This window comes from Camelus bactrianus, chromosome 12 (assembly GCF_048773025.1).
Source record: "Camelus bactrianus isolate YW-2024 breed Bactrian camel chromosome 12, ASM4877302v1, whole genome shotgun sequence".
NCBI lineage: Eukaryota > Metazoa > Chordata > Mammalia > Artiodactyla > Camelidae > Camelus > Camelus bactrianus.
Window position 1 is genome coordinate 34,082,258 of NC_133550.1, and position 26,682 is coordinate 34,108,939.

General features: G+C 32.0%; 2 protein-coding genes across 6 annotated transcripts in view; one reads left to right on the forward strand and one right to left on the reverse strand.

The window, feature by feature from the left end:
• Positions 1–986: 986 nt before the first annotated feature.
• The window catches only part of PARPBP (PARP1 binding protein), a 57,057-nt gene continuing 31,361 nt past the window's right edge, over positions 987–26,682 (reverse strand). For 3 of the 5 annotated variants that reach the window (XM_045522496.2, XM_010962801.3, XM_074375167.1), the window contains 5 exons: positions 23,128–23,311; positions 20,456–20,634; positions 18,546–18,627; positions 5,884–6,019; positions 3,837–5,416 (listed from right to left, as the gene is read on the reverse strand). In XM_045522496.2, coding sequence (XP_045378452.1) covers positions 5,079–5,416; positions 5,884–6,019; positions 18,546–18,627; positions 20,456–20,634; positions 23,128–23,311 — 919 coding nt within the window. In that variant the 3' untranslated portion in view covers positions 3,837–5,078. Of the gene's footprint in view, positions 3,769–3,836; positions 5,417–5,883; positions 6,020–18,545; positions 18,628–20,455; positions 20,635–23,127; positions 23,312–26,682 lie in introns of those variants that run through there. The other 2 variants (XR_012510705.1, XM_045522497.2) reach the window with 2 other exon arrangements.
• Positions 3,583–4,385, forward strand: PMCH (pro-melanin concentrating hormone). The gene is made up of 2 exons (XM_010962800.3): positions 3,583–3,831; positions 4,179–4,385. Exons 1-2 carry the CDS (start codon positions 3,583–3,585, stop codon positions 4,383–4,385), a joined length of 456 nt encoding a protein of 151 aa, XP_010961102.2.

Below are 26,682 nucleotides of genomic sequence, written 5' to 3' on the forward strand. Positions count from 1 at the left end.
TAAGGAGAAACAGACAACAGGAGAGAGGCACTATCCAAAGAAATAGTAACTAACACTTTTCCAGAATTCATGAAAAACATCAACCCTCAGATTCAAAAATCTGAGCCAAGATAAATTATAAGAAATCCATTTCCAGACACATCATGTGAAACTGCACAACATGGAAGCCAAAGAGAAGATTTTACAAACAGCCAGATAGAATACAGAGATTATTTATAAAGGAATCATGATTAAAACCAATAGCTGAATTTTCTGTAGTAACAATAAAAATCAAAAGAAATTGAAATAATGATCAAGTACTAAGAGAAAATAATTGTCTACTGAGTAATTTTATAGTCACTGAAACTATTTTTCAAGAATAGCAGAAAACATTTAATTAAAACAAAACTTAGTTCATACTAACAGACTCTCACTAAGCATCTAACTTAGTATACCTCAGAAAGATGTATTTCAGAAAGAAGATAAATGGTTGTCAAAGAAAGATCTCGGATATAAAAGGGAATGGTGAGAACAAAAATAGCAAACTTGTAGGTAAATCTAAACATTAGTTAACTGTACAAAATAATCCCTAATTTGTTTCATTGAAAAATCAAGATAGAACTTAACTCTTTGAAAATAATAGCATACAAATTAGGAATAGTAGTGCCAGAAGTTAAGGATTCTAATGTCTTTACATTATTTAGGAGAAGGACAGAAATACTGATTAAATGTAAATAACTGAAGATGATATTAAAATGTCTAGTATACCCTTTAAAAAAATGAAAAATAGACTAAACTTAAATCAGAAGGCAAGAAGGTGGGAGGAAACATATAAGAACAAATAAAAATCACAAAAGAAGAAAGTAGTACTGAACATTAGTAATTCAGTAAACAGAAAAATGTAAATGGACAAAACTCTCCAAGTAAAAGACAAGGATTGTCAGAATAAAAATTCCAAATTCAGCTGTACATTATTTACAACAGACACATGTAAAACATATAGGTGATAAAAGAAAAGTGATAGTAATAGACACATCATTAAAGCTAGAGAGGGTCATGATACATGGTTTGGTTTATAAGGAAGATGTAACAACTTCCAAGTTGAATGTCCTAATAATGTAAGCTCAAAATAAATAAATAAATCAAAAACTAAAAACTACAAATAGAATTAGATAAGCCCATTACCATAGTAAAAGACTTGCAAATATTTCCCTAAGTAATTGATGGTTTATGCAGACAAAAAACTCAGTAAGACATCTGTTATCTCCATGTCCAGCATTTACTGGAGGTTTTTATTCATTGGAGGTTTTAGTCGGTGTGTATGCACCCACTGACAGACAGACAGACACACACACACGTGTATAAGACTTGTAAGGAGGAAATAAAATATCATTATTTTATTATTTATATCAACATAGAAAATCACAAAGAATTAATACATTCATAAACTATTGGAATTAAAAGAGTCTAACAAGATTTTTGTATATAAGAGCACTAAACAAAAGCCAATTGCATGCGTACAAACCAGCAATGTTAGAAAAGGTAAATGTTTAAGAGATACCATTTATAGTAACTAAAAATAAGGAGGTTAATTGTAATTAAATTAGAAACAATTAAATTCCTGCAACAAATGAAATGTAAGATTTTTATGGAAAAAACAAAATGTCATTAAGAGATTACAGAAGATCTAAATAAATAAGGAAAAGTACCATGTTTATGAATAAGAAAATAAATTATCTTAAGGGTGTCAATTCCCCTCCAAAATTAACCTATAGAACCAAAGTAATTCCCTTCAAAATCCCATCAAAGTTTCTCACAGAACTTGAAACGCTGATTTTAAGATTTACCTGGAAAATAAATGGACAAAAATAGCCAAGGAACTGCTGTAGGAAAAAAAAAAAAACTGGTGGGTGAATACGGGGCTGAGAAACCTGACCTACTAGATACCAAAAATTATTTTGAAGTTATAATAATTAAGACTATAGATTTGGCATTAAGATCCTGGAGTTAAGGATTAACTGAAATCCTTCAGGGAAATAGCTCAAAAAGAGACCCACACATATAGAAACCTAATGTACTGCAGAGATGCTACTACAAATTAGTGGGGACAGAATAAGTTATTCAAGAAATATACAAGGACATTTGGAAAAAGTAAAAACGGATCTCTTATATACAAAATTCTAGATGAATTAAAAATTGAAATTTGAAAGTCAAAATATTTAAACTTTTAGAATATATAGAAATATATTAATGATCTCAAGGCTGGGAAGGATTTCTAAATAACATTAAAAATACTACCCATAAAAAGAAAAAAATTTAAACATTAAAATTAAGGAGTTTGGTTCACCAAAAGACACAATAAAGGGGTCCAAAAGGCAAGACGTATATGTGAGAAAAAATATTTAAAACACATATAACTAACAAAGAATTAATCTCCAGCATATATAAAGAACTCCCATGAATCAATAAGAAAAAAGCAAACCCAGCAGAAGAATAGGCAAATTTTTCTTTCAAAAGCAATTTACATAAAAGGAAAGATAAACAACTCATAAGCATATGAAAGAACATTCAACCTCTTTGGTAATTAAAGAAACACAAATTAAAAGGACAATAAGATAACTATGAAATGGAGCAATAAGAACTCTCATAACCCTGCAAGAGGGAGGTTAAATTGGTTACTATTATTCTGTAACCATTTTGGCATCATAAAGCTAAATATGCACATATTTCCATGACCCAGCAATTCCATAACTGGAAATAAACCCTAGAAAAACTATGGCACATAGATACTAGACAGTATATACAAGAATGCATTCTCTTATTAAAATCAGAAATTAAAATTAGAAATTAACTCTGGGATGTTTAATTAAAAATCATACAACATACTCATTCAAAATTAATATTTACGGAGCACATAACTATTCTCTTCATGGACTTCTTACTCATTAATTGCTAAATTCATTAATAAGTATCAGTAATATCCTTTTGTGAATAAAGAGATAAAACACACCTGACAGGTCAATTTTATATATAGCATGAATGACTTTTTGTTCATACTAACAGGCATATATACTTTAAACATCATAGACTCTATCAAGCACTTACAGAAAAAAAAATCCTTTCTGAAGATTGTATCAATTTAATCAGGATTAAAAGTATTTAAACTTTTATCCTTATTATCCTGAGTGAAAGAAAAAACTTTAGTTTTAATATTTTACTTAATCAGAAAATATACAGAGGGAAACAGAATGTGGAGAGCCTGATTTCCTGTGGTCTTCCTTAATAACAATCTCTTTCAAGAGACCATAATCTCTTCAACACAAAGCATTCTACCAAGGATCTTAATGAGATTCTGAGAAAATTCACACTAGAAATAAACATGCCACTAAACCCAAAACAAAATAGGTATTAGCAGCTATACAAAAAGTTAGCTTCTATCTGATGAGTCATTTCTAAAATGATGAAAATCTACGTCTTTCAAGTGCTTTCTATTCAAACTGGAAAATATATAAAGGTAGGAATCATTTACAAAGCAGGTTGACTGAGAAATTTTACTTCATTTTATACATCCTTGTTTTACTCTATGCAAACATCAAACTAAGAATGGCAAAAATGAGTTTCTCTTCCTACATACTAATACTAACTTTTTCTTTGCTTTCTCAAGGCGTCTTACTTTCAGCATCCAAGTCAATAAGTAATTTAGAAGATGACATGGTATTTAAAGCGTTGAGGCTAGGGAAAGCCTTTCAGAAGGAAGATACTGCAGAAAAATCGGTGGTTGTTCCTTCCCTGGAGCAATATAAAAATGATGAGAGCAGTTTTATGAATGATGAGGAGAACAAAGATTCAAAGGTAAGTGGCAATGTGATCTGTCCTTTATTTCAACGGAATTTGAATGATTTTTATGAATTCTTTGAAAGTAAAGTCAATACTTTTTATAAGCAGAACTATGTGAAAATAGCCACAATATGCATTAGAACAATTAATGAAATTTCATACATACCAGGTTGTTCTTTTGTCCTAAAAAACACCTCTTTATCAAAAGGGTTTTTTCCTGAAAACCTTGTATCTAAGGTATTTTTAAAGACTCAAAACAGTGCAGAGCATCTTTGAATTGATCAATAAGAATATTATACAATTGTATGATAGTTCCATTCCCAATAAAACAGCTAAAACACAAATCAACCTTTTCTTTACAGACCACAGGTTCCAAACATAATTTCTTAAATCATGGTCTGCCACTGAATCTGGCTATAAAACCTTATCTTGCACTAAAAGGATCTGTAGCTTTTCCAGCTGAGAATGAAGTTCAAAATACTGAATCAACACAAGAAAAGAGAGAAATTGGGGATGAAGAAAACTCAGCTAAATTTCCTATAGGAAGGAGAGATTTTGACAGTGAGTAGTCTTTTTAAAATTCAATTCTTGTATCTTAATACCATAAAACAGAACTCTGTGTTTAACTGAATTTGGGTCCAATCATAACAAAATCAAACAAGACCATGGTTCAGTTTACACCTGATATTAAGTGACCTCTGCCAAAAATATGAGATTAAAAAGTAATTAATTAGTTATTATAATTTTGATTTACTCAGAATTAGCTATACTAGATCCATTCTTCTATTTCTAATCAATTTTGTGTGATAATGGTAGTTTAAACAATTTTAATTTTTTTTCCCTTCAGTGCTCAGGTGTATGCTGGGAAGAGTCTATCGACCTTGTTGGCAAGTCTGATGATACTTGTTGGTCCACATCACCTTTTCAGAAGAAAAAAAAATCATTTAATTGCCTGTGGGGGAAAAGCCATTAATGTTACTATGACTTGTATTATTTTAAATGTTTGTTTTAAAAGAAAGTGGTATTAAGATATATCAGTAACCTATATGATATGCTTTATCTGTGCATTAAACTTTGTGAATATTCTGCATAATTATGACTTACTAGTATTTTTTAAACAATGCCTAACATACTAACCTTACATACACTGCAGTCCAAAATAATAAAACACCATAATTTACGCCTTGATCTCTTAAAAATAAAGTAGATGCCTTTTGAATGGTTTTATACATGCATAAATCTAAAGCACATAAAAGACAAATTCATAGTCTAAAAAACTGAGTTAACTTTGTCTGGCCAGTAATCAATTTGTCTTTGGTGGTACACTTGTTGCTTTTTGCTACTCTGACTAGTTTGCCATCCAATTTACTTAGCAAATCTTTTGATGTCTTAGGTATCTTAACATTTTTATGTTGAAGTGGTTCATTTCCATTATCACAGAGAATATTTTCATCATCCAGATCCACCTGTTTCCTTTTTGAGTTTTTATTTCCAGTCTGACTACTTGATTTTCTTGCTACTTCATTTTTACTTTTGTCCAGATGAACATTTCCAGAACTTGCTCCAATTGTTGGTCTTCCAACAGATGAATCTGCACCTTCTGTTATGCAAGATGAAAAGAGGAAAAAAATTATATAATACTTAATACTATCACACATGAGAATTTTACAAAAAACTTTTTAAATAGCTAAAGAATATTCAAAAATTTATGATTTACAATCAAACAATGCTATAAGTTACATGATTAACAAATATAGCTGTATTACTATCACATTTCTTCTCATTTTACCATATCACTTTTTATCCCTACAAAAAATAGAATGCATTTCCTTAAATGCTACAAGTCATTTCTTAAATATACTTACTTAAATCAAATTGTGTCCTATTCCTGTATATAAATTTGTAATTAGATTTAACTTCTTAAAAAAAGTCAGGTCTTCAAAAATATAAACCTTTACATTTCACATTTCATATTTTGTAAAAAAAAAATCTATTTTTACTTAAGTTAAAATCAATTAGTACACTAAAATTAAATTGTTTTTAAATTGTTCAAATAAGGTCAACTACCAGAAAGGTCATTTTCCATGTGAAGAACACACAAAGCCTTTGATGCTGTATTAACATTATTCCATTTATCCTTGCTTATCATGCAGTCATCTTTGTAAGTACAAGCAAACTGAGATCTAATTAACATTTGCTTCACCTGGTAACAGCAAGAAAGAAGAAAATATGCGATTTAGTCTTCATTTTGATTTATTTTTTCACTTAGATAGCAATATACTCTATAGTAATCAAGGTATCATAAAAAATTCCCTTAAAAATTCCATTATTTCTTGGGAACTTTAAACCCTTGATGTTTCATAGCTTGCAAACTCATTCACTGCTACAACTAGCATTTTTGTCCTGTTCAGTAATACCAGCTTTATGTGTAATTTTGAAAATTTTTGTAACAATTTAGAAAAAACAATTTTGGACTCTTGAGAGGTCTTTGTTACACACTCCTGTGTCTGATCTGCTTTAGAATGTCGATTTTATTATAAATTTAATAGCAATATATATGATATACATAATGTTTATGTATTTCCTAAAAAAAAGTATACATATCCTATGTATCCCTAAAAAACAAAATACAAGTTCTTCATCCTAAAAACAAATTACGAAGCATAACTCTTTTAGGGCAAAAAATAGCATATGAAATTCAAAAAATGAGAGAAATTAAGGAAAGGAGAAATGCAAAGATGAAAAAGAGAAATAAGAGAGGGTAAAGAAAAATAGGAAACTAACAAAACCTGAAAGATAAAACACAATGGTGAATGAAAAGCATTATTTCTTGATTAAAAATTTGAATCTTTAGAAAAAAATGAAATATGATCCAAATATATAATTGTAGGAAGATTTGACCAGGTGATTTAACAGCTGAATATTCAAAGTATACTCTTGTATTTATCTTCAAACATCAGAAATAGGAGAGAACTAGAAAGCTAAATTTAATTCTTAATCACTGAAAAGGATGCCAAGAAAGTACTTTTGGAAATGTATCCTGTAAATATAAAACCAGTGGCTGTTTTAGGGACAGAAATTAATTTCCAAACAAAGTAATCTACACAGATAATACAAATTTCAACAATTACAGTTTGCCCTGTAATGCCATTCAGTTATAATATATTTTGCCAAATAATTAGAAACCACCTCAAATCCTTTTCAGAAATAGAAAGTTTAAATTTCAAATACATGATTAAATAAAGAGGATCTCAATAATTCAAAAAATTTCATGCTTCAAAGTATAACTGCGTTATGCTGAATAACACAAACTATGTATTGATACAGTTCACAAAGACTAAAACAGCATGACTTTGTATTATATATTCAGTAATTATATATTGTTATATATCCAGAAAGAAAACTGCATTAACCCACTCATATGTTTGCAAAGATAACAGCAGTAAAATCCACTGACTACAGTTTAGAAGAAGTTAGAGTAGTCTCCAGAGCAGCTGCTTCATAAAAGCAAGTTTTCTCAGGATGACAAGTTCTGTGTCTTTCTGAGTAACTCCCAGAGCACTAAAAATCATGTTTACTTTGAAGATTTAGACAATTAGAATTTATCTTCCATTTAAGCACAAAAATACATAAAATTGAAAAAAAAAGTGAAAATATAAAATATCAAAAACTGTTATTTTAAAAAGTGAAACAGAGTAGGCTCTAAATAATGGATGGATCGACAACCCAATATCCTCATGAATCCACAGGAGTGCAACCACTGTTATATAGTTTCCACCAAAGATGCCCTAAAATATAACTGAAGGTTTTAACTAGTCCTTCCTGGACTTTATTAACTCCATAAGTAGAGAAGTAAAGCAATTGATAAAGCTATTAAAATAAATTTTGTTAATAAAATTATATTACATCATATCATTACTATAGTAACATTATTCAAAAACCTTTATTTCTATCTACAAAACCAGTGCTGTTGACTTTTTTTTACACAAGGTTTCTTTTATTTTACCAGAGTTTTCCCTTATAGAGAATTATAAACTTATTGCTTATAAAGAGTTATGAAGAATATAGTAAGACCATGAAGGAAAATGGATGCTAAATAGCTGGTGAGAATCACTCCTGTACTATCCAGATGGTGATGGCACCGCACCCACAGGTGGCTTGGGGAACTTCAGCCTCCCACTACAAAACCATCAGTACCACCCATAAAACACCCTAAATAAAAATATAATAATTATATTATTTAGTACAGACAATTGATGTTTTCTCAATCTCATGCTTCACATGAATAAAAATTTCTTTAGAGAGTTGTTATTTTTGTTGATTTTAAACATACATCTAAGTAAAAACCTTTCTTTGCTATGTAAATACAGTCGCAAAATAAGTTCAATAGCTCTCCTGACAGCTAGATTTCCTCTCTTCAGGCCCCTTCTCCAACAAAGAGAAACTCTCTAGCCCTTTGTGATAGTAGGGCAGTTACAGAAAACCAGAGTTACAAGACAATGGATTCTTAAAATACTGAAAATAAGTTCTTATGTGAAAGGAAAATAGTTAACCACTTTATTTACCATGAAAAATATTATTTATAAACATATCAAAACATGAGAGAAAACCACAATGTTCTACAGTAATCTTGGAATACTATGTCCAAAACAAATAACTAAGAGTAATCATACTGAGGGTGTTTTTCTCTTTTTATGAAATATTATGTTTGGATTTTTCCCTGTCCTGTATAAAAATCTTTTTTTTAAAATCAATTACCACTTATTAAGTTCCAACTGTGTGACAGACACACAGTATACTAAAGAGATTACTAGGATAGCTTCTATAATCACAAAGATATTCTACTTATAAATTTTGCTGTTGATACACAGCTGAAAGAAATAATAAATAAATTGGATAATAGAAACAAGATTGAAAAAATCTCAGAAGGCTAGAACCATAAGTAGAAAATAATAAGATGAAAATGAATGAGGATAAACAAAGCCCTGTATTTAAGTTCAAAATATCAATTACAGATGTACAGGATGAGAAGAACCTGACTTAAAACAACATATGAAAAAGACCTAGAGATTGTAATTACTCATGAATGTGACTGGAGCCAACAATGTGATGTCCAGCTAAGAAATCAGCACAAAAAGACAATATGATATGATGGAAAAGGCATTAGATTTGCAGTCAAAAGATCTGGCTTCCAATACTGGCCCTTTCACTTCAGTTGATCTTGGGTAAACCTCTAAACATGTCACTTATCCACACATAAATGCAAATACTCACCTTACAGAATTGTAAGGATTAAATGAAGTTAAAAATATGAAAGCTATAAAAACTCTAGACATATATATAGATACTATACAGTTATTAATGTAGTAACTTATAAAGACAGTATTCCTGTAAAGTAAGAAATCTGTTGAATTAGATTTCTCAGGACCAGGCCAACTCTAAAATGATTCTAGGAATGAAGCTCAAAAAATGAACTTATAATTAGCTTCTTCACTTTAGTTATTAAAACAATACAAGTTACACTGGCTTGTATTTATAACTTAAAAGAGATTGCTTCTCCTTTGTTCATAAAAGTTGAATTTTTCTGCACAAGATTAGTGGCTACATAGAATTGAGATTACTTCCTGCTGCAAATCTTCCAAATCTCTCTGTGTATTTGATTTGGAATCACAAATAAGCAAAACAATTCCCTCTTGAAAGTGCTTTTGAAGTACTAAACAACTACGAATAATGTCCAGATTCATACATGGCTGTTAAAATCATTTTAAGTTCAAGTCACATGAGAGAAAAGGATTCAAAAGTTTTCCTTTGTAGAGTGATTTCCCCCCTTTGGAAAGATTTCTATCCACAGTAAAATTGCAATGAACTTCAAATTTGCCAAGAATTGGAAAAGTCACAAGCTCTTTTTAAATTGAAATTATTAGTAGGTTCCCAGTTTGAGGAAAATAGTACTTCACATAAGAAAGCTTGACTCCAGTTAAATTAAGAAAAAAGAGTCAAAATATTGAAAAGTTGCAGAAACTCTCAGTTAGCTTAATATTAATATGAAAATGAAAGTTCTAAGCGCCCAGTGTACCAATAAATTTTATCAAAAGGTTTGAAAAAAGGAAACTACTCTCAACGTGGCTATTACATATGTAACTAAAAGTAAATATTCAAAGTTTATCTTTTCATTCTTACACTAACATATTTTTCAAAAGAACAGACATTTGCTATCCTTGAATTGAATATGAATTTATAAATATATCAAATGATCTATTTCTTCATCACCGAAATTCTATTTATTTTGCTAAATAGCAGGAAGATTAATATTTTCCACCTAGGTAGTAGCATTATCTTTTTATTACTCTTTATTATAATTACTATGCCTTTATTTACTCTTTGGAAACAGCATAAATTTTGAAGTCTTACACCTGAAAACAATCCTTGCTCTGTTATTTACTAGCTATATGGTCTGAAAAACAATGCCTTCTAAAGTTCAGCAAGGATTAATTAGAATGGGGGATATAAAATGTCTAGTATAACACTTGACACTTACAAGGTATGCAATAAATCTCAAATTCATTACTTCAGCAAAAACGAGTTCAAATTTTAGTTGAGACTAATACAAACATCCTATTTTCATTCTATTGAAAAATGTTGCTCATTCTCTTAAAATCTTTGCTTAATGTCACATTTTCAAAGAGACTTCTACTGATTATTCTCTTTAAAGCAAAAAACACACAAAGGAACACACTCTCCTTCCCACACTCCCCCTCCCCAGCTTTATTTCCCACCATAGCACTGATACACCATATAATATACTGTATAATTCACTTGTTTGTTTTGTTTATTGTCTGTCTCTCCCAACTAAAAGATAAGCTCCATGAACAAAACTTTAGTTTGCCAACTGATGGTCTGCTCTGGCCCTCCTGTGACCCTCCTCTCCCCACAGGACATTGGATATGCCTAGTAGGAGCTTATGACCCCACCCCCCTTTTAGATCCTGTTCCAAGTACCTGGGACCCCAGAATTCCCTGCTCAAACTGCCCTAGGCACTGGGCCAGTGCTGGCCTCTTCCTCTAGGAAGGGCTGACTGTTTATGACAAAGATGATAGGGAGTCGGGTATGTACATTTCTTGGTGGAGTATCCCTAAGAGTATGGAACAGAAACAGGATTGAAGGGACATGGGAGTAGGCAACAGGTTTCCATTTATATTCTTGCATCTTAGTCCCATTAATATTGGGGGAAGATTTGTCCATAAGGGCAGGGGGTCTTGTCTGTTTTGTTTACTGATATACCTACAGTGTCAAGGACAGAGCTTGGTATCCAGGACGCATTTAATAATGTTTGTTGAATGAATTAATTAGTTAAGTAAAATTATAATAGACTCTAAACAGGTGTATATAAGCAGAAGGTATGAGGGAACAGAAATCATAAGTAAACAAAAGCTTTGAGGTAGAAAAAGATGTACAGAATAGATTCTATTCTTTAATAGAGCGTAAAGAAACCATATGATACAGAAATGAGAGAAGTAGACTGGTAAAGAACAGCTAAACCACCCTAAGGACAAAAGCTCTGAAATAGAAAAACATGTACATAGTAAACTCTACTCTGTTCAATAGAGTAAGGAAATCATTTGGTACAGAAACAAGAGAGAGGTTATGCACTGAGAGAAAAGTTAAATCATATTTAAGTATAGAAAACCACATAGCTGAAGTCCTTAAGTCCCATTATATCCACCATTCCTTTCAAGCTCTTAACTATTCCCCCTTTCCCAGGTTCTCTTGCACATATCCGTACAATAAGCCCTACAAAAAATAACTATTCCTTAAAACCACATGTGGCTTTAACCTTGCCCTACATTACTTGTTCATATAGTTTGTACAACTACCCAATGTACAGTCTCTTGATACCAGTAAGGCAATCTAATACTTTCATCAGGTTGTTTGTTCAGTCTGAAATGCTCTCTTCCATTCTCACTGCCTATATGAGTCTTATTTATTCTAATCTCTCATAGTCAGAGTGCCATTTCCTCTACTCTATTGTGAGTTTCTAGTTACTGCAACAGTTTAATATGTTAGCCATGTGTAGTTAATTAATTAAAATTAAATAAAATTAAAACTCGAGTTCCTCAGATGCAGTAGCCACATTTCAAGTGCTCAAAAGTACATATGCCTAATACCTACAGTACTGGAAAGCACAAATACAGAATATTTCCTCAGAAAGTTCTATTGGAGCGCACTGTTCTAGAACAAAGCTTTACAATCTGTCCTGTGGCACATACATGAAGGGCAGATGGATTTTCAAAGGACTCTGAGACATTTTTAGTCTGCTGGGTACATAATACTGGAATTCATATACAACTTTATATTAGTGAAGGAAACCATTCATCTGTTCCCCATGTCTTTTAACTACTACCTGATGTGAAAGGACCAATTAAGCTTTGGAAAAATTTATAATCATTATATCTTCAAATACTTTTTCTAGCCTATTTTCTCCTCTCATTCCAGGAATCCAATTAGGCATATGGTAGACATTGTCTGTGTCCTACTCATCTCTTTCACTTTTTTATTCTTTATTCTCTCTTTGCTTTAGTTTGGAGATTTTTCTAATGACCAACTTCATGTCCACTTATGATACCTAATGCTATGTCTGGTCAATTATTAAATTCATCTAATAAATTCTTAATTTTAGATAATGTTTTTACATCTAGATAATGTCCTGGAATGCCTGCTTGGTTCTATTTTAAATTTTTGATTCTTTGTTGGAATTTCCCAATTTTTTATCCATTTTGCCTATCTTTTCCTTTAATTACTTTTATACACTGAAAAAAAATTTAATTCCTTATCAGCTGATTCTAGGTCATTTGTGAGTCTGCCTCCATTGTTAGTTTTTTCTCTTGATTAAAGGACAAATCTTCCTGTTTTATCTTATGTCCATTATATTTTAGTTTCAGGCTAGATACTGTGTATAAAGGAGCTACAGAGTTTCTACATGAAATTTGCTATCAAGAAGAGTTTCCCTTGTCTCTGTTAGGCAGACACAGTGAAAGGCTGATAACCTCAATGCAGTCAGGGACTGAGCTGAGTCAAAGCTGGACTGCAGTTGTAACTCATATTTGACTACTGGTTCTTACCTCTTCTTCGAGAATGTCCCTCCCAAGCTTTCAACAGGGAGACTTGTGCATCTCTATTGCCTCTCGACCTGAAAGTCTGGGGGATTCAGTCTGTCTTTTCAAATTGTGCTTTCTGGCTTCTCAACCCACTTTATTTCCAAATGTGGCAAATATGTTGAGAAGCAGACAGCCATCTGTTTGAGGCAGGTCCCACTGCTCAAGTGGAGCCTTGTCTTCTGAGTTACTGCAAGACCAGAGGTGATTTTAGTCTACTGAATTGAGGCTCCTTAGTCTTCCCCACTCAGCTCCAAAATTCAGCATAAGTGCCCTAGGTAAAAATAACTCTGCATTCAGGGCCGCCACAGTTTCCAAATTGTTGCCAGCCCCTCAAGACACTAAAATATTTGTTATTTCCTCTTTCCCTCAGAGAAGCTCCTTTACATGGGCCAACATCAATCCATGGCTCATACTACACAGGAACTATGTTCAATATCTTGTAATACCTTTAATGGAAAAAAATATGAAAATGAATATATGTGTATATGCAAGACTGGATGTTGTACTGTACATCAGAGATTGACACATTATAATTGACTATACTTCAATTAAACAAACAAACAAAGCTAACATTATAAGTAAAAAAAAAAAAAAAAATCCATAGCTCATAGCCAAAAATGGAAAAACAATCCCAGGAAAGAAAATTCTGTTAGATTGTTCACCTCAGAAAAATTTCACCCTCTCCAGATTTTTAGTTTATTTAAACTGCTTTCTTAGGTCTTTAAAATATATTTCCCCAACTTATCTGCCTTTTGTTATTGTAGCAGAAACGGTATTCACCATGATCTATTACATCTTAGTTAGAAACAGAAACCTCCAGGTCCGTGAGTGATTTCTTAATTCCATTTCCTCCTTATTTTAGAGCATTTTATTTCTTCCTCAGTTACATTTTGAAGGCTGCATATTTTGTTATCCCTTATTTTTCTGCAGCCTGAGAAATAGTGGAGGCAGAAGTAATGTTCAATTGAGGAGACAGGCAATTTCTGGGGTCTGCACTTTCTTCTAAGAGTTTACTATATATTACATGCAGTATAAAAAGGCTCATTCTCTCCACTTAGAAACTGTATTTCATTCAAATGGAAGGGGATCATTTGGATAGTTTCCACAATTCAATATGTAGAACTAGAACCTTCACTGTGTCAATGTGTAAATCCCAGAGTTCATTTTCCACATTTTATTCATATTACTATGCAGTTGCCACTTCTACTATTTCTCTAAAATGAAAGGAGGAGGGAAAAAAAAAGAACACATACACTTACTAGTTTTTCAGCTTTGGAAATATTAGTGATAATTCTCAGTACTCTGTCAACTCACTAGCACAGCAAGTGGGGACTGGGGTTGGATTAACTTGCTATATCATGTTATGCCTTTTCTCTCTGAAATCTTCAGTTTCCTTCCTTGGCCATCATGTTTTGAAGTTTATTATATCCAATTACATTATTTTTGTGTTGTTTGCTCTTGGTGAACATTTTTACACTAGTTTTTATTATTTTATACTCATTTAAGTATCGGGGGAAATTCTACGAGTTGAACTCAATCCACCATTTTTTAAAAATTTTATTTTATTCAGTTATAGTCAGTTTACAATGTTGTGCCAATTTCCAGTGTAGGGCATAATTTTTCAGTTATACATGAACATACGTATATTCATTGTCACATTCTTTTTCACTGTGAGCTACCACAAGATATTGTATATATTTCCCTGTGCTATACTGTATAATCTTGTTTATCTATTCTATATATGCCTGTCAGTATCTACAAATTCCAAACTCCCAGTCTGTCCCTTCCCACCCCCCTCCTCCCTGGCAACCACATGTTTGTATTCTATGTCTGTGAGTCTGTTTCTGTTTTATACTTATGTTCATTTGTCTTTTTCTTTTCGATTCCATGTATGAGCGATCTCATATAGTACTTTTCTTTCTCTTTCTGGCTTCCTTCACTTAGAATGACATTCTCCAGGGACATCCATGTTGCTGCAAATGGTATCATGTTGTCGTTTTTATGGCTGAATAGTATTCCACTGTATAAATATACCACCTCTTCTTTATCCAGTCATCTGTTGATGGACATTTAGGTTGTTTCCGTGTCTTGGCTATTGTAAATAGTGCTGCTATGAACATTGGGGTGCAGGTGTCATCCTGAAGTAGGGTTCCTTCTGGATATATGCCCAGGAGTGGGATTCCTGGGTCATATGGTAAGTCTATTCCTAGTCCTTTGAGGAATCTCCATACTGTTTTCCACAATGGCTGCACCAAACTGCATTCCCACAAGCAGGGTAGGAGGGTTCCCTTTTTGCCATAGCCTCTCCAGCATTTATCATCTGAATCCACCATTTTAATTTGGATATATTCAGTTTACTAATACCCTAAAGGTTAAACTTAGATATTGAATTTTCTAGCACTATGACCATTAGACTGCCTGGCTGCTTATAAAAGAGTTAGACCCAGCCTTTTTTTCATACTGCCTATTTCCACTGTCCTGACTATGCCATGTTTTAAAGATCTACTATTTTTCAGATCCACTCACTTAAGTTATTAAGTCAGTTAACACTGATGATTATCTTGGCATATATACAATATGAAGGAAAACACTAGACTCAGAATAAGGAAAAGGGATGTATATACAACTTTTCAGTTGTGTCTGATACGCAAAATACTTCTAAATCAAGCTGGAAGGAATAAAACTAATTATTTTAGAAGAATATAAGAAGGCAAATTTCTACTTGAAAAATCTTTTAATAAAAAAGTATGAAGGTACTTTTATAAAACGCTTGGAAACTGGGGGTATAGTGGAGAGAAAACATTCTCTAAATGTTCCTATCAAAACTATGAAGGTTCAGGAAGAACCTTCTGATTTTGGCAGAAAATTTATTTGACCATCATAGAAAGTTTCCTAAAAGGCTACAGTAGAAAATAAAACTTGAAGACTTAAAATGAGTTAATGAAAACTTTCTAAAGTTGTGTCATAGGATTTTGTGACCAGAGTAGTGCCTATTTCTATTTATGAACGAGGAAAAGAAAATCTCAGAAAAGTTCATTTGCTCCATATAATAATGACATGGATATTTCACAATCAAGTATCATCTACAATCAAAATTCTAAGTTCTCTAGTATTATCTACCTTTGCCTTTCCTAGACAGTATTTCAAGTATAGATCATATATTCTTTCCATGACTGAAAAAGAATTAAATGCCAAAACAGAAAAAGTATCAGGATTATAAAGTAATAAGCTGCTAAATTACTTTTACATAGTTACTTAGTAGTAAATATTAACATTTTTTGTTATTCTAGCAAGTACTCTACCTGTCTATGATTCAGCTGTATACCTGGCTAAACCAATTATTTTCACACAACTTTCATAAAGAGTACTGTACTATAAAATATAATCATAAACACCAATTCCTTTCTTTCTCTATTGCCATTAAGTTTCAGAGCTATGTAGACTAAGCCAACTTTACTATTAAGTAAAGGAAGCAATGTAATTATAATCTCATTAGTATTCAATCATGGCTTTTCACACTGGCATAAAACATTTCATGGTAGTTATGACATCTTGGATAAAGTACTTTCTCAAGGAGTTTGGTCTCCTCATCTGTAAATGAAACTGAATCAGACAATCTCTCTTCTACTTCCCAAAACTTTCCACATTTGTCCACAGATTTTATAGTAATTAGTTGACTCTTCCCAATGTCTAAAAAAACCCTTCACATTCTTCAGATTTTTTTCATTTTGATTTACTTAGTCCTAATAAAATATCCCAATGATCTTTAAATAAAAATATAAAAGCTTGTAAGTATCCATAGCAGGAAAAAAAATTAAATAATTTATGTTACATTTCTGTTTCTAATCAAGTCCAAAGGATAGATATTTTTTAAAAACTCTAATAACTCAACTACAAGTACTTATGTTAATACAATAAAGAATTGAAAATGTCCATCAATAGATGACTGGATAAAGAAGTTGTGGTATATTTATACAATGAATACTACTCAGCCATAAAAAATAATGCCATTTGCAGCAACATGGATGGACCTGCAGACTGTCATCCTAAGTAAGCCAGAAAGAGAAAGAAAAATACCATATGATATCACTTATATGTGTAATCTAAAAAAAAAAAAGATAAATGAACTTATTTACAAAACAGAAATAGACACACAGACATAGAAAACAAACTTATGGTTACCAGCGGGGAAAGGGGATGGGAAGGGATAAATTGGGAATTTGAGATTTGCAGATACTAACTAATATATAAAAAATAGATAAACAACAAGTTCATAATGTATAGCACAGGGAACTATATTCAATATCTTGTAGTAACTTATGGTGAAAACGAATATGAAAATGCATATACGTATGTTCATGTATGACTGAAGCATGATGCTGTACACCAGAAATTAACACAACATTGTAAACTGACCATACTTCAATAAATAAATATATATATATATATATATATATATATATATATATAAATAAAAATAAAAAATAAAGAATTGACAAGTTTTTTTCACAGAAAAATTATATAAAACTCAGTGGTGTATTCCATAGATATTAATTACTAACAGCTACTAATAACCTATAGAAAGATAAAACTTACTAATCTAAATAAACTAAATAGACTGTGGGTGTATAGATGAAGCAGATAACTAAAAGCTTTGCTAGTTGGGACTAAGTTTCTAACTGTGAATATAAAAAGTATACAAACTAGAGTTCTCAAAGTTGTATTAAGATGAATAGTTATTTGATAATTTAAGGATAACTGAATGAATTCCCAACCATAGAAATAGTGTTTGGCACATAGCAAATACTCAATAAATCTATGTTGAATAAATGAATGAGTTAAGATCAAGTGTCTTTTTTGGAGGGTGGGTGTGGAGGGAGGTAATTACGTTTACTTACATATTTACTTTTTTTTAATGGAGGTACTGGGGATTGAACCCATGACCTTGTGCATGCTAAGCGTGTGCTCTACCACTTCAAGCTATACCCTCCCTCTGATCAAGCGTCTTTTTGAAAAATAAGACCAAGAAAATTTTAAATGCTTGATAAACATGTTACTGACTTCTTACAGGCACAAAAGTTTCAACTAAGGACTGGAATACTCAGTTCAAACCAAATGAAAATATAAATAGCTCTAGTCAATAAAAAATGTGAAAGGTTCTTATCTCAATATACAATCAATATTCTGCCATTATATCTTCAGACAGGAACAAAGTTGAAATTACATAGTCTCTCAAGATTCAATTTAAGGTATTAGAAATGTAAATGAGAAAATCATGCCTTATTTATTTCCCCCCTTATTCACTGAACAGATATTTACTGAACGCTAACCACAGCAGGTGCTTATTCTTTTTCTTCTTTAGGTCCAGGGGATTGAACAAGCCAGAGAAAGATTAGCCAATATCGTATTAAAAGGAAAGTTTCTGTATGTCAACTGCCATAACTTATTTTCCATTTAATTCCTATTGTTCCATGCACAATGTATATTTATAATATCCAGCTCAGCTTTATATATTTATTTCTTCTAAAAGTAAAACAATTTTTATCATTTTCATAATAGTACATTAAATTGTACCTTAATTTTTTTCTCTTGCATTGACTTATGGATGCGTTCTCTTAGGGGTTTCACCGGTGAATTATTCACTTGTGTGGGAGATCTATGCCCAAAAAAAGCAAAAATTTATAAACCAAAGTAGCTTTTGTCTCTCCCCTACCCAAAAGCAGTTATAAAATAAAAAATATTCTAAACAACTGAAGCTAGTTATTTATAATACTATGTAAGAGTGTCAGTATTCCTATACTGAAAGTTCTAAATATTAATAATTTGCTTAATTAATTAGTTCAGTCACTAAATATTGAGCTTCTACTATATATAAGGCATTCTATAAGATATTGTGAAGGATAGAAAGTTCATTCATTCATTGGCCCTTAAATTCAGGCATCTTGATCTAAGTAAGTGAAATATGATATCTACATAAATAAAATTCAAAATAAAAAAGGACAGGTGCCATAGCAGGGGAATTCAAAAGAGAAAAACATAGTTTAGAAATAGGAGGGTCAGAGAAGGCATAATAGAGGAGACACTGGTGGTTTTGAAGCCAGACAAACCTGGATTCCTCAATATATTCCTTTTTGGCTTAATAGAGCCAGAGTCATAACCCCTTCAACTCAAAAGACCATTATATAAGAATAAAGGATAGTCTATTCTAAAGACTAGTTTATAACCCTACAGTGACTTACATTCATACACTATATTGTCCTTAATTTTATCATTTCAATGCAGACCATTAAAAATTTACTTTACCATGGACAAGTACTTGTCTGCACAATGCTAAGGTAAATATAAACAATTGAAATATGTTTGGCCACATGATTGAACACAGAAAAAATACCTCTTTAAAATGGATGTGAGAATTAATTTTGTTTAGAAAGTCCTATAAAGACAAAATAACTTTCCTGAAAAAAAACAATTCAATCTGAGAGAAAATTTATATCATTTATATTTCTACCTAAAGAAAACTTTGTTGAACAAAAGGTAAAAGGAGGAAAATACGAAGGTTCATTTTCTTTATAGTCTTTCTGGGATTCCAACACAGGGTATAAATAAATCATTGATAAAATAAATTTTCATTATAAAGGAATTAGAGGACAATACTGAATGATAACGCATTATAAAGTTTCTCTTTAAAGAGAAGAAAAAAGATGGTGAGGCACAGGGGAGAGAGTGCATAAAGAAATGATGGATGGATATGAACAATTTTAGACTAAAATCAGATCTCTAAAAAGTAGCTCAAGCAGAAAATAGAAAAGATCAAACAGAATGATTTTGTAAAAAACCCTCCACAATGTACTAAATACAATTTAAAATTTTTAACTGTTCTATAAATGAATGCTTATTAACTAAATGTATCACCAATTGATGTTAAAACTGGATAGTATCAATAACTTGCACAGAATACCAACAATAATTTCAATGTAAGTTTAGTGTACATGCTCTCTGCTATTCTCAGGCAGAACAGCACAATCCTTGGAGCAGAGACCTTAGGCTCTGGAGAAAGACATCTTTGCTACTTGCTAACTTAGACAGATTACTTAATTTCTCTCAAGTATTTAATTTTTCACATAGGAAATGGGGATACTACTAAAAGAGATTGTTATGAAGGAAAGAATTTAGCAAAGTTCTTGACACAAGTATTTAAGCAAATAAATATATTTCCAAGGCAAAAACACAAGAACAAAAAAAACCAAAAACAAACAAACAAAAAACCAGTCTTACACTCACAAAATACTGTCTTTTTATACATAACTCTCTCACATTCAAATGTTCAATTTCCCTTTAACTAACTTTGTTTTTTCTCTTCATATAATCTCCAAGTTTCGTACCATAGCATGTATTTCTTTTATAACCAATGAGGTGTTTTTTCAAAAATTTCCTTTTTAGAGTGTAGATAACTTTCACATATATATAACTTTCACATTTCTTACCTAAAAAGTGTAAGAATAGAAGTTCCATTATGATGAATTGTATTTTCATCGTCATACAAAAGCTCTGCTTTGTTTTTGGTGGGAGCACTGGCTGCTTCTTCATCCAAAAGAACTAATAAAGTTTTCACAGTATCTCTGCCACAGTATGCTGTGCCATGGTTTATGGCATGAGATTTTGGCTAGAACAAGAAATAATTTCAAGTAAATGAATAATCACCCAAGCTGGGTCAAGAAGCCACTCTTTTCCATTTCATGTGCTATTGGTTCTCCTTCCTTCTCTATTAAATTATAAAAAAATCAGCCATAAGAAGTGGCATGTGAATATTTCTCCCTCAAGTCATCCTAAAATCAATCTCATGAACTTTCAGAAGCACAAAAGAATACAGAAAATAGTACCATCAAAAGCAGACATTAGGTTCTGGTCAAAATAACATTAGGCTTTAAGTCAGAAAATTTAGCTACAGTCTATGTGACTTCAGCACCATGACTTAACCTCTCTGAGTATTTTTTCTCTCTTATATCAGAAGCAGGGTTCTGATGATCTGAATACCAACTCCACAGAGGGCTGTAAAGATCTACTCAAATGTAAAAACAAAAAACTAGTTGGGGGGGTGGGTGGGAAGGGACAGATTGGGATTTCAAAATGTAGAATAGATAAACAAAATTATACTGCATAGTACAGGGAAATGTATACAAGATCCTGTGGTATCTCACAGTGAAAAAAATGTGACAATGAATATATGTATGTTCATGTATAACTGAAAAATTGTGCTCTATGCTGGAATTTGATACAACATTGTAAAATGACTATAACTCAATAAAAAAAATGTAAAAAACAAAACAAAACAAAAAAAACTAGTTGGCATTCATTCATTCAGTAATCATTCACAAGTACATACTAAGTCAGGCACTGTGTTTGAAGCTAAGGGTACAAAGGTAAAAGCCAATGCCCCAAGGAACCCATCATCTCTTTGATAAAATACTTAAGTAACCAGTAATTGCACTATAGAGTGCTGAGTGCTATTTCTAAGAGAATGTATACATTATGCAGTGGAAGCACACCAAAGGTCATTATCAAATTACCCTGGGATCAATGATGGCTTCACAGAGGAGAAACACAGGAATAAGAGAGAGCATGGTGTCATTATATTATATGATAATATAAAATTACATATAGATACACATAAGCACAAACTCTGAAGGCATTTCTGGCTAGGTTTGATACCGACTTACCAGTTGTGTGTGCTGTGTAACTCTGGGAAAGTTGCTTAACCTCACTGTGCTATAGTTAAATCACTGGTAAAAAAAGGGTAATGATATCACTTAACCCATAGGGTTGTTGGACATTGTGCTTAAATATCAGAGTTGCCCTTTCTGGGATATCTGTTATAGTTGTACCACTTTCCTCAGCTTTCATCAACATGGTCTTGGTCTCCTTTCTCTACTTCGCTGACTCAGGCTACACTGGAATTTTAACAAATTGCATATCACAATCTGGTGCTTAACATATATTTTTCATTAGTACCAAAGAAGTCTATACTGTTTAATACTAACTTCATTGAGAATTATTGCATCATATTTTTCAAACATTTCTGATTTGGTTGAAAACATAAAATTAAGAACCTGGTGTCTGCATCTTTATTTCCTGTGACAGGAAATGGGAGAGATTGGTGATCTTAATTATCTTTGTTGTGATGGTTCCTGATTTATACTTATAGTAAAACTTGGTTGTCATCTGAGCTAAAGTAGTCATAGGAAGTTTTAACATACATGAAATACTTGGGGCAACAAGCCAGAATCTTCCCATGTCCTGCCTTCAAATTAAAATAAAAACATGCATTGTTATAGAAAATAGCTTAAAATGGTTCCCAAGGGCTGTGGATAAATAAATGAATAATAAAAATTAAACAAGTCTTTCCTTATACACTATCACAATTACACCTAATGAAAGGGGGATTTTTGTTACCCAAATAATTAAATTGTGATAAATGGACTATTAAAACACATACTCCAAAATTCTGTTCTAGAACTAAAAACATGGTAGTCAATTTTATCTAGAATACTATATTTATAACATAGTATAATGTTTGACTATCTATGTAAAAAAAAAAGGTAAATTTTCTCAAATATATAGTTGGAAGATTTCTAAGTAGAGGAGAAATTGCTAACATTTGCAGTAGACTGGCAATGGAGGTAGAAAATAAGAGCTCATGTAAATAGAAAAATCTTATTAAAGAAAAATAAACTGCTGAATAGAAACCATTTCTGTTGCTGTTCTATGAAGTGCCTAGTAATTGGGTCATAACCAGGTTCTCATCTCATATCTGAGTAAATGGGAAAATAATTGTTTTATAAGAATAATTATTGAAAAACATGACAAAATTCCCTAATATCCATCAAGAATTATAAATTTCTAGTGCCACAAGGGATAATGAAGATTATCGAATGCACTACTTTAACAAACACAGACAATTTGGCCCAAAAATGTTATGATTTACCCAAGGTGAACATAATCCTATATAATCCTATTAAAAACTTTAATTTTCAACAACATCTTCTAAAAAAGGAAACACATTCTTCTGACTTAAGCAGCAATAGTAAATTATTTCTACAGCAAATAGAAGAGACAATGTTTTGTATAGAAGGATAATGAAAAATAAAAAACTAATTACCCGTGCAGGACTGATGTCAGTGGTACTAACAGCTACATCTCCTTGTTGAGAATTGATAATATGTTTAATCCTCAAATCCAAATCTTGAGCAACTTCCTCTACTGCCTTATAAAAAGGATCCCTGCTGTTCTGACCTTTAATCAGCTGCATCTTTATCACTGAGAGTATTCGACCCCCTGCAATGCTGAAAATAGAAATAAGATCACTTTTATAATAGTATTAGAAATGACAATGTTTATAAACTTGAAAATATAATTCTCAGAGTTAATCAACACTTTTCAAAGAATATGGCTTTGATCTTCTAAATCAAATAGTAATACATTTAAGAAAAGGATGAGAACCATTTGAAACAAAATTAAAAAGTTTTTCTAAAAGCAAGCTATTAATCATAACACAATAAAGGTGTTAAAAAAATAAATAAATAAAAGCAAGTTATTTCAATAAGGTAAGTTATGTCTTCCTTAATTTGAAAGCTAAAGGCAAATAATTCAGTTATACATGATATATGATAAAAGATTCAGATGCAGTTATATACATGCAATATACTTAAAATATACACCTTTAGGTACAAAATAACACAAACAACTACCTTTCACTGAATACCTAAAACCCTACATAACTTAATCTTAAAACCAATTCAATAAGTACTATCACCCTTAAATTATATGTAAGAAAATTGAGTCTCAAAAAGTTTAAATAGCTTGTCCAAGAGCATACAGTGGGCTAGGAAGGAGGTGATGAGGAAGGAGATTGACCTGAAATATGTGATATTGTATTCTAATATGAGAAAGGTTATTATATGAAAAGGAAACCAAACTATTTAATACTGACCTAAAGCAAACCAGAGACTGGACAAACTATGGCCAATAGACAAGTATTTTAATAAAAACTTGAAATCAATTCTTTCTTTGTACTAAGTCTGAACTTGAATGAATTTGGGTTGCAGTTCCTGCTCTAGAAGGCTGACCTAAAACCAATGTAAGAAATATATAGAATGGAGGATTTTGATCCAAGGAAGATATTAGAGCTGTCTAACAATAAAAGTGGGCTCCTTTTTGAAATTAGGAGATTGCCATCCCTAGAGGTATCCCTGGAAAGGCTGCATAGTACCTAAGGAAGTGGTGTGGTCAGGCTGTGGAGTCAGACTGCCTGCGCACACATCACAGCTCCCCCACTTTCCATCTTGAGTATGCTATTTAACCTCTCTGTGACTTTTATAGTAGCATAAAGGAAATTATGAATAGTTTTCATCCTCACTGCCTTATTGCCAGGCTTCATGTTTTATAGAAGAAGCCAGGTTCCCTAATAACACTGGAAATATGACTGTTCACATTTACATAACTTGTCCAAATAGTGAAGGAAAGTTAGACAAAAACTGCAGAGAGACAATGTATGATTGTGCAATTCACCAATATCTTCCAAATTTGCCTGATCATCAAAGTCATATTCAGCATTTGCTTAAAATATCAACTCCAGATCCCATTCTATTAAATCACAATCTCCAGAGAAGGGTACTGAATAGTTACATTCGTTTTAAATGTTCCACAGGTGATTCTTATGACTAGACAAGCTTGAGAAACATTTCATGAAAAAATTAGTTCCTAGAGAAAGGAACCATATTTCACTAATCTTCATAGTAACAGTTTATACTTGACACACAGAAGAAATAATTGATATGTTTGTTGAATAAAGGACCACCATCACATGCGACAATCAGAAGTTTTTACTTATAAGACAAAAGATTTATACTTTACTATTATTCATATTATTATTGCTTGCAATATAAAAAAGCACTTACAGAGTTTCAACTTACACTATGGCAGACTAAGTTACTCTGGGGAAACATTCCACTGAGCTTGGCAGGAATAGGGGGAAATCTCTAAGTACCACCTGATCCCTCCCCTAAAAAGTGACAAACAAAAGTTGGAGTGGAAAGTTGGAAGCTCTGAGTGGTAAGCAAGGAGGATGAATGGGATTTTCCTGAGGACAAAAATCTCTAATAGCACTGTGATCAGGATACAAAGCCCTGAGTGGGAAAGAGATTCACAATGATTCTGAACCTTCCAAAGAGGAAGAAGCTAGTATGGCTTTTATTGGATTTGTCCTATGCATTTTATATTTCTGAAGCTTTCTGAAAAACATTTTCTATTTGGTTACAGTGTAAAGACAGAATTACTTTTTTTCCCCAATCGATCTGTGACCAGCAACACTGTTAAACCCTACCATCAATTTTAATAATTTGCCTTTAGATTCTTGGCGTTTTCTACACATATAATCATATTATTATCAAACAGAGTTTTATTTCTTCCTTCCTAATTGTTATATCTCCTATTTATTTTTCTTGCCTTACTACACTGAACTGGACATCCAATATTACGCTGAAAAGAAGTAAGAGCAGAAACTCTAGTCTAGTTCTAAATCTTAAATGATTAAAACATTTCACCACTAAGTAGGTTTTCATAGGAACCTTTTATCAAGTTAAAGCCCTTATTCTCAGTTCATTTTACACTGAAAGGATAGTAGCGCTGTAGGGTGACTATGTTGTCCCAACAGACACCTCACGTTGGGCAGTCTCTGGGCTTTGTCCCCTGCCCCTTCAGACTTCAGTGGCTATAAGAACAGACCCTTGAAATCACCAAATTTAGCAAGTACTCTCAAAATAAAAGCTTCCCTTCTTGACTTCTCTCTCTGGCTTTCTTCCTTCCCCTACTTTTTGGCCTGTATTTTCATTACATTCACCTCCTCATTAATGCATTTAAGAAGTATTTTAAAAATATGTTATCCACCAATATTAATTATTTTCAATGGAAGGGTCAATCAAAGGACCTATTCTGCCATACATCTGTAACCAGAACTCTGAACAGACCCTAAGAAATATTTTATATAAATAGGCACTCCCTTTTCCAACTGGTTTTTTTTTTCTTAATTTTCAATTAAAAGTACAGAAAGTAATTGGATGAAATGTAGCCAAAAGGAAAACATAGTTAACACTATGTGCTTTTTCTGGGAAGTAATCTCTAATGGAAGAGTTTTGGAAAAGAGTCAAAAGGATAATCAAATATGAAAAAGCGTCATAATGTCAGTTACAAGAACCAAAAAAAAAGAAAAAGAAAGCTTTCAATAATATTAGGTAAAAGTCATCTTTGCACTCTTTTCTCATTCCTTCTACAAAAACAAATATTCTAAATTTTAAACATATAATCCCCTGAATGAATTCTATTTAGGAAAAATTTATAAGATTTATCTTTCAGATACTTGCCAAGCTTAGCATTTTGACCTTTAACAAAATATGGCAAACACCAGTGCTATATGACTAGTCTATTGCTATACATTCACTATAAGAGCCAACCATCAGCTCTTCAAATATCTGCTCAGCAACAAAGTGGCATAATTCAAATTCTTGCCTCTAGAGCCTAGAAACTCCTGAATTTTTAACCTGAATGATGCCAAGACATTTGTGCTAGGCACTAGAAATACAAAATGAATAAAGTATTTCTTTTTAAGAGGTCACAATTGATCACTTGTGATATACAAATGACACTGAACGAGATACTA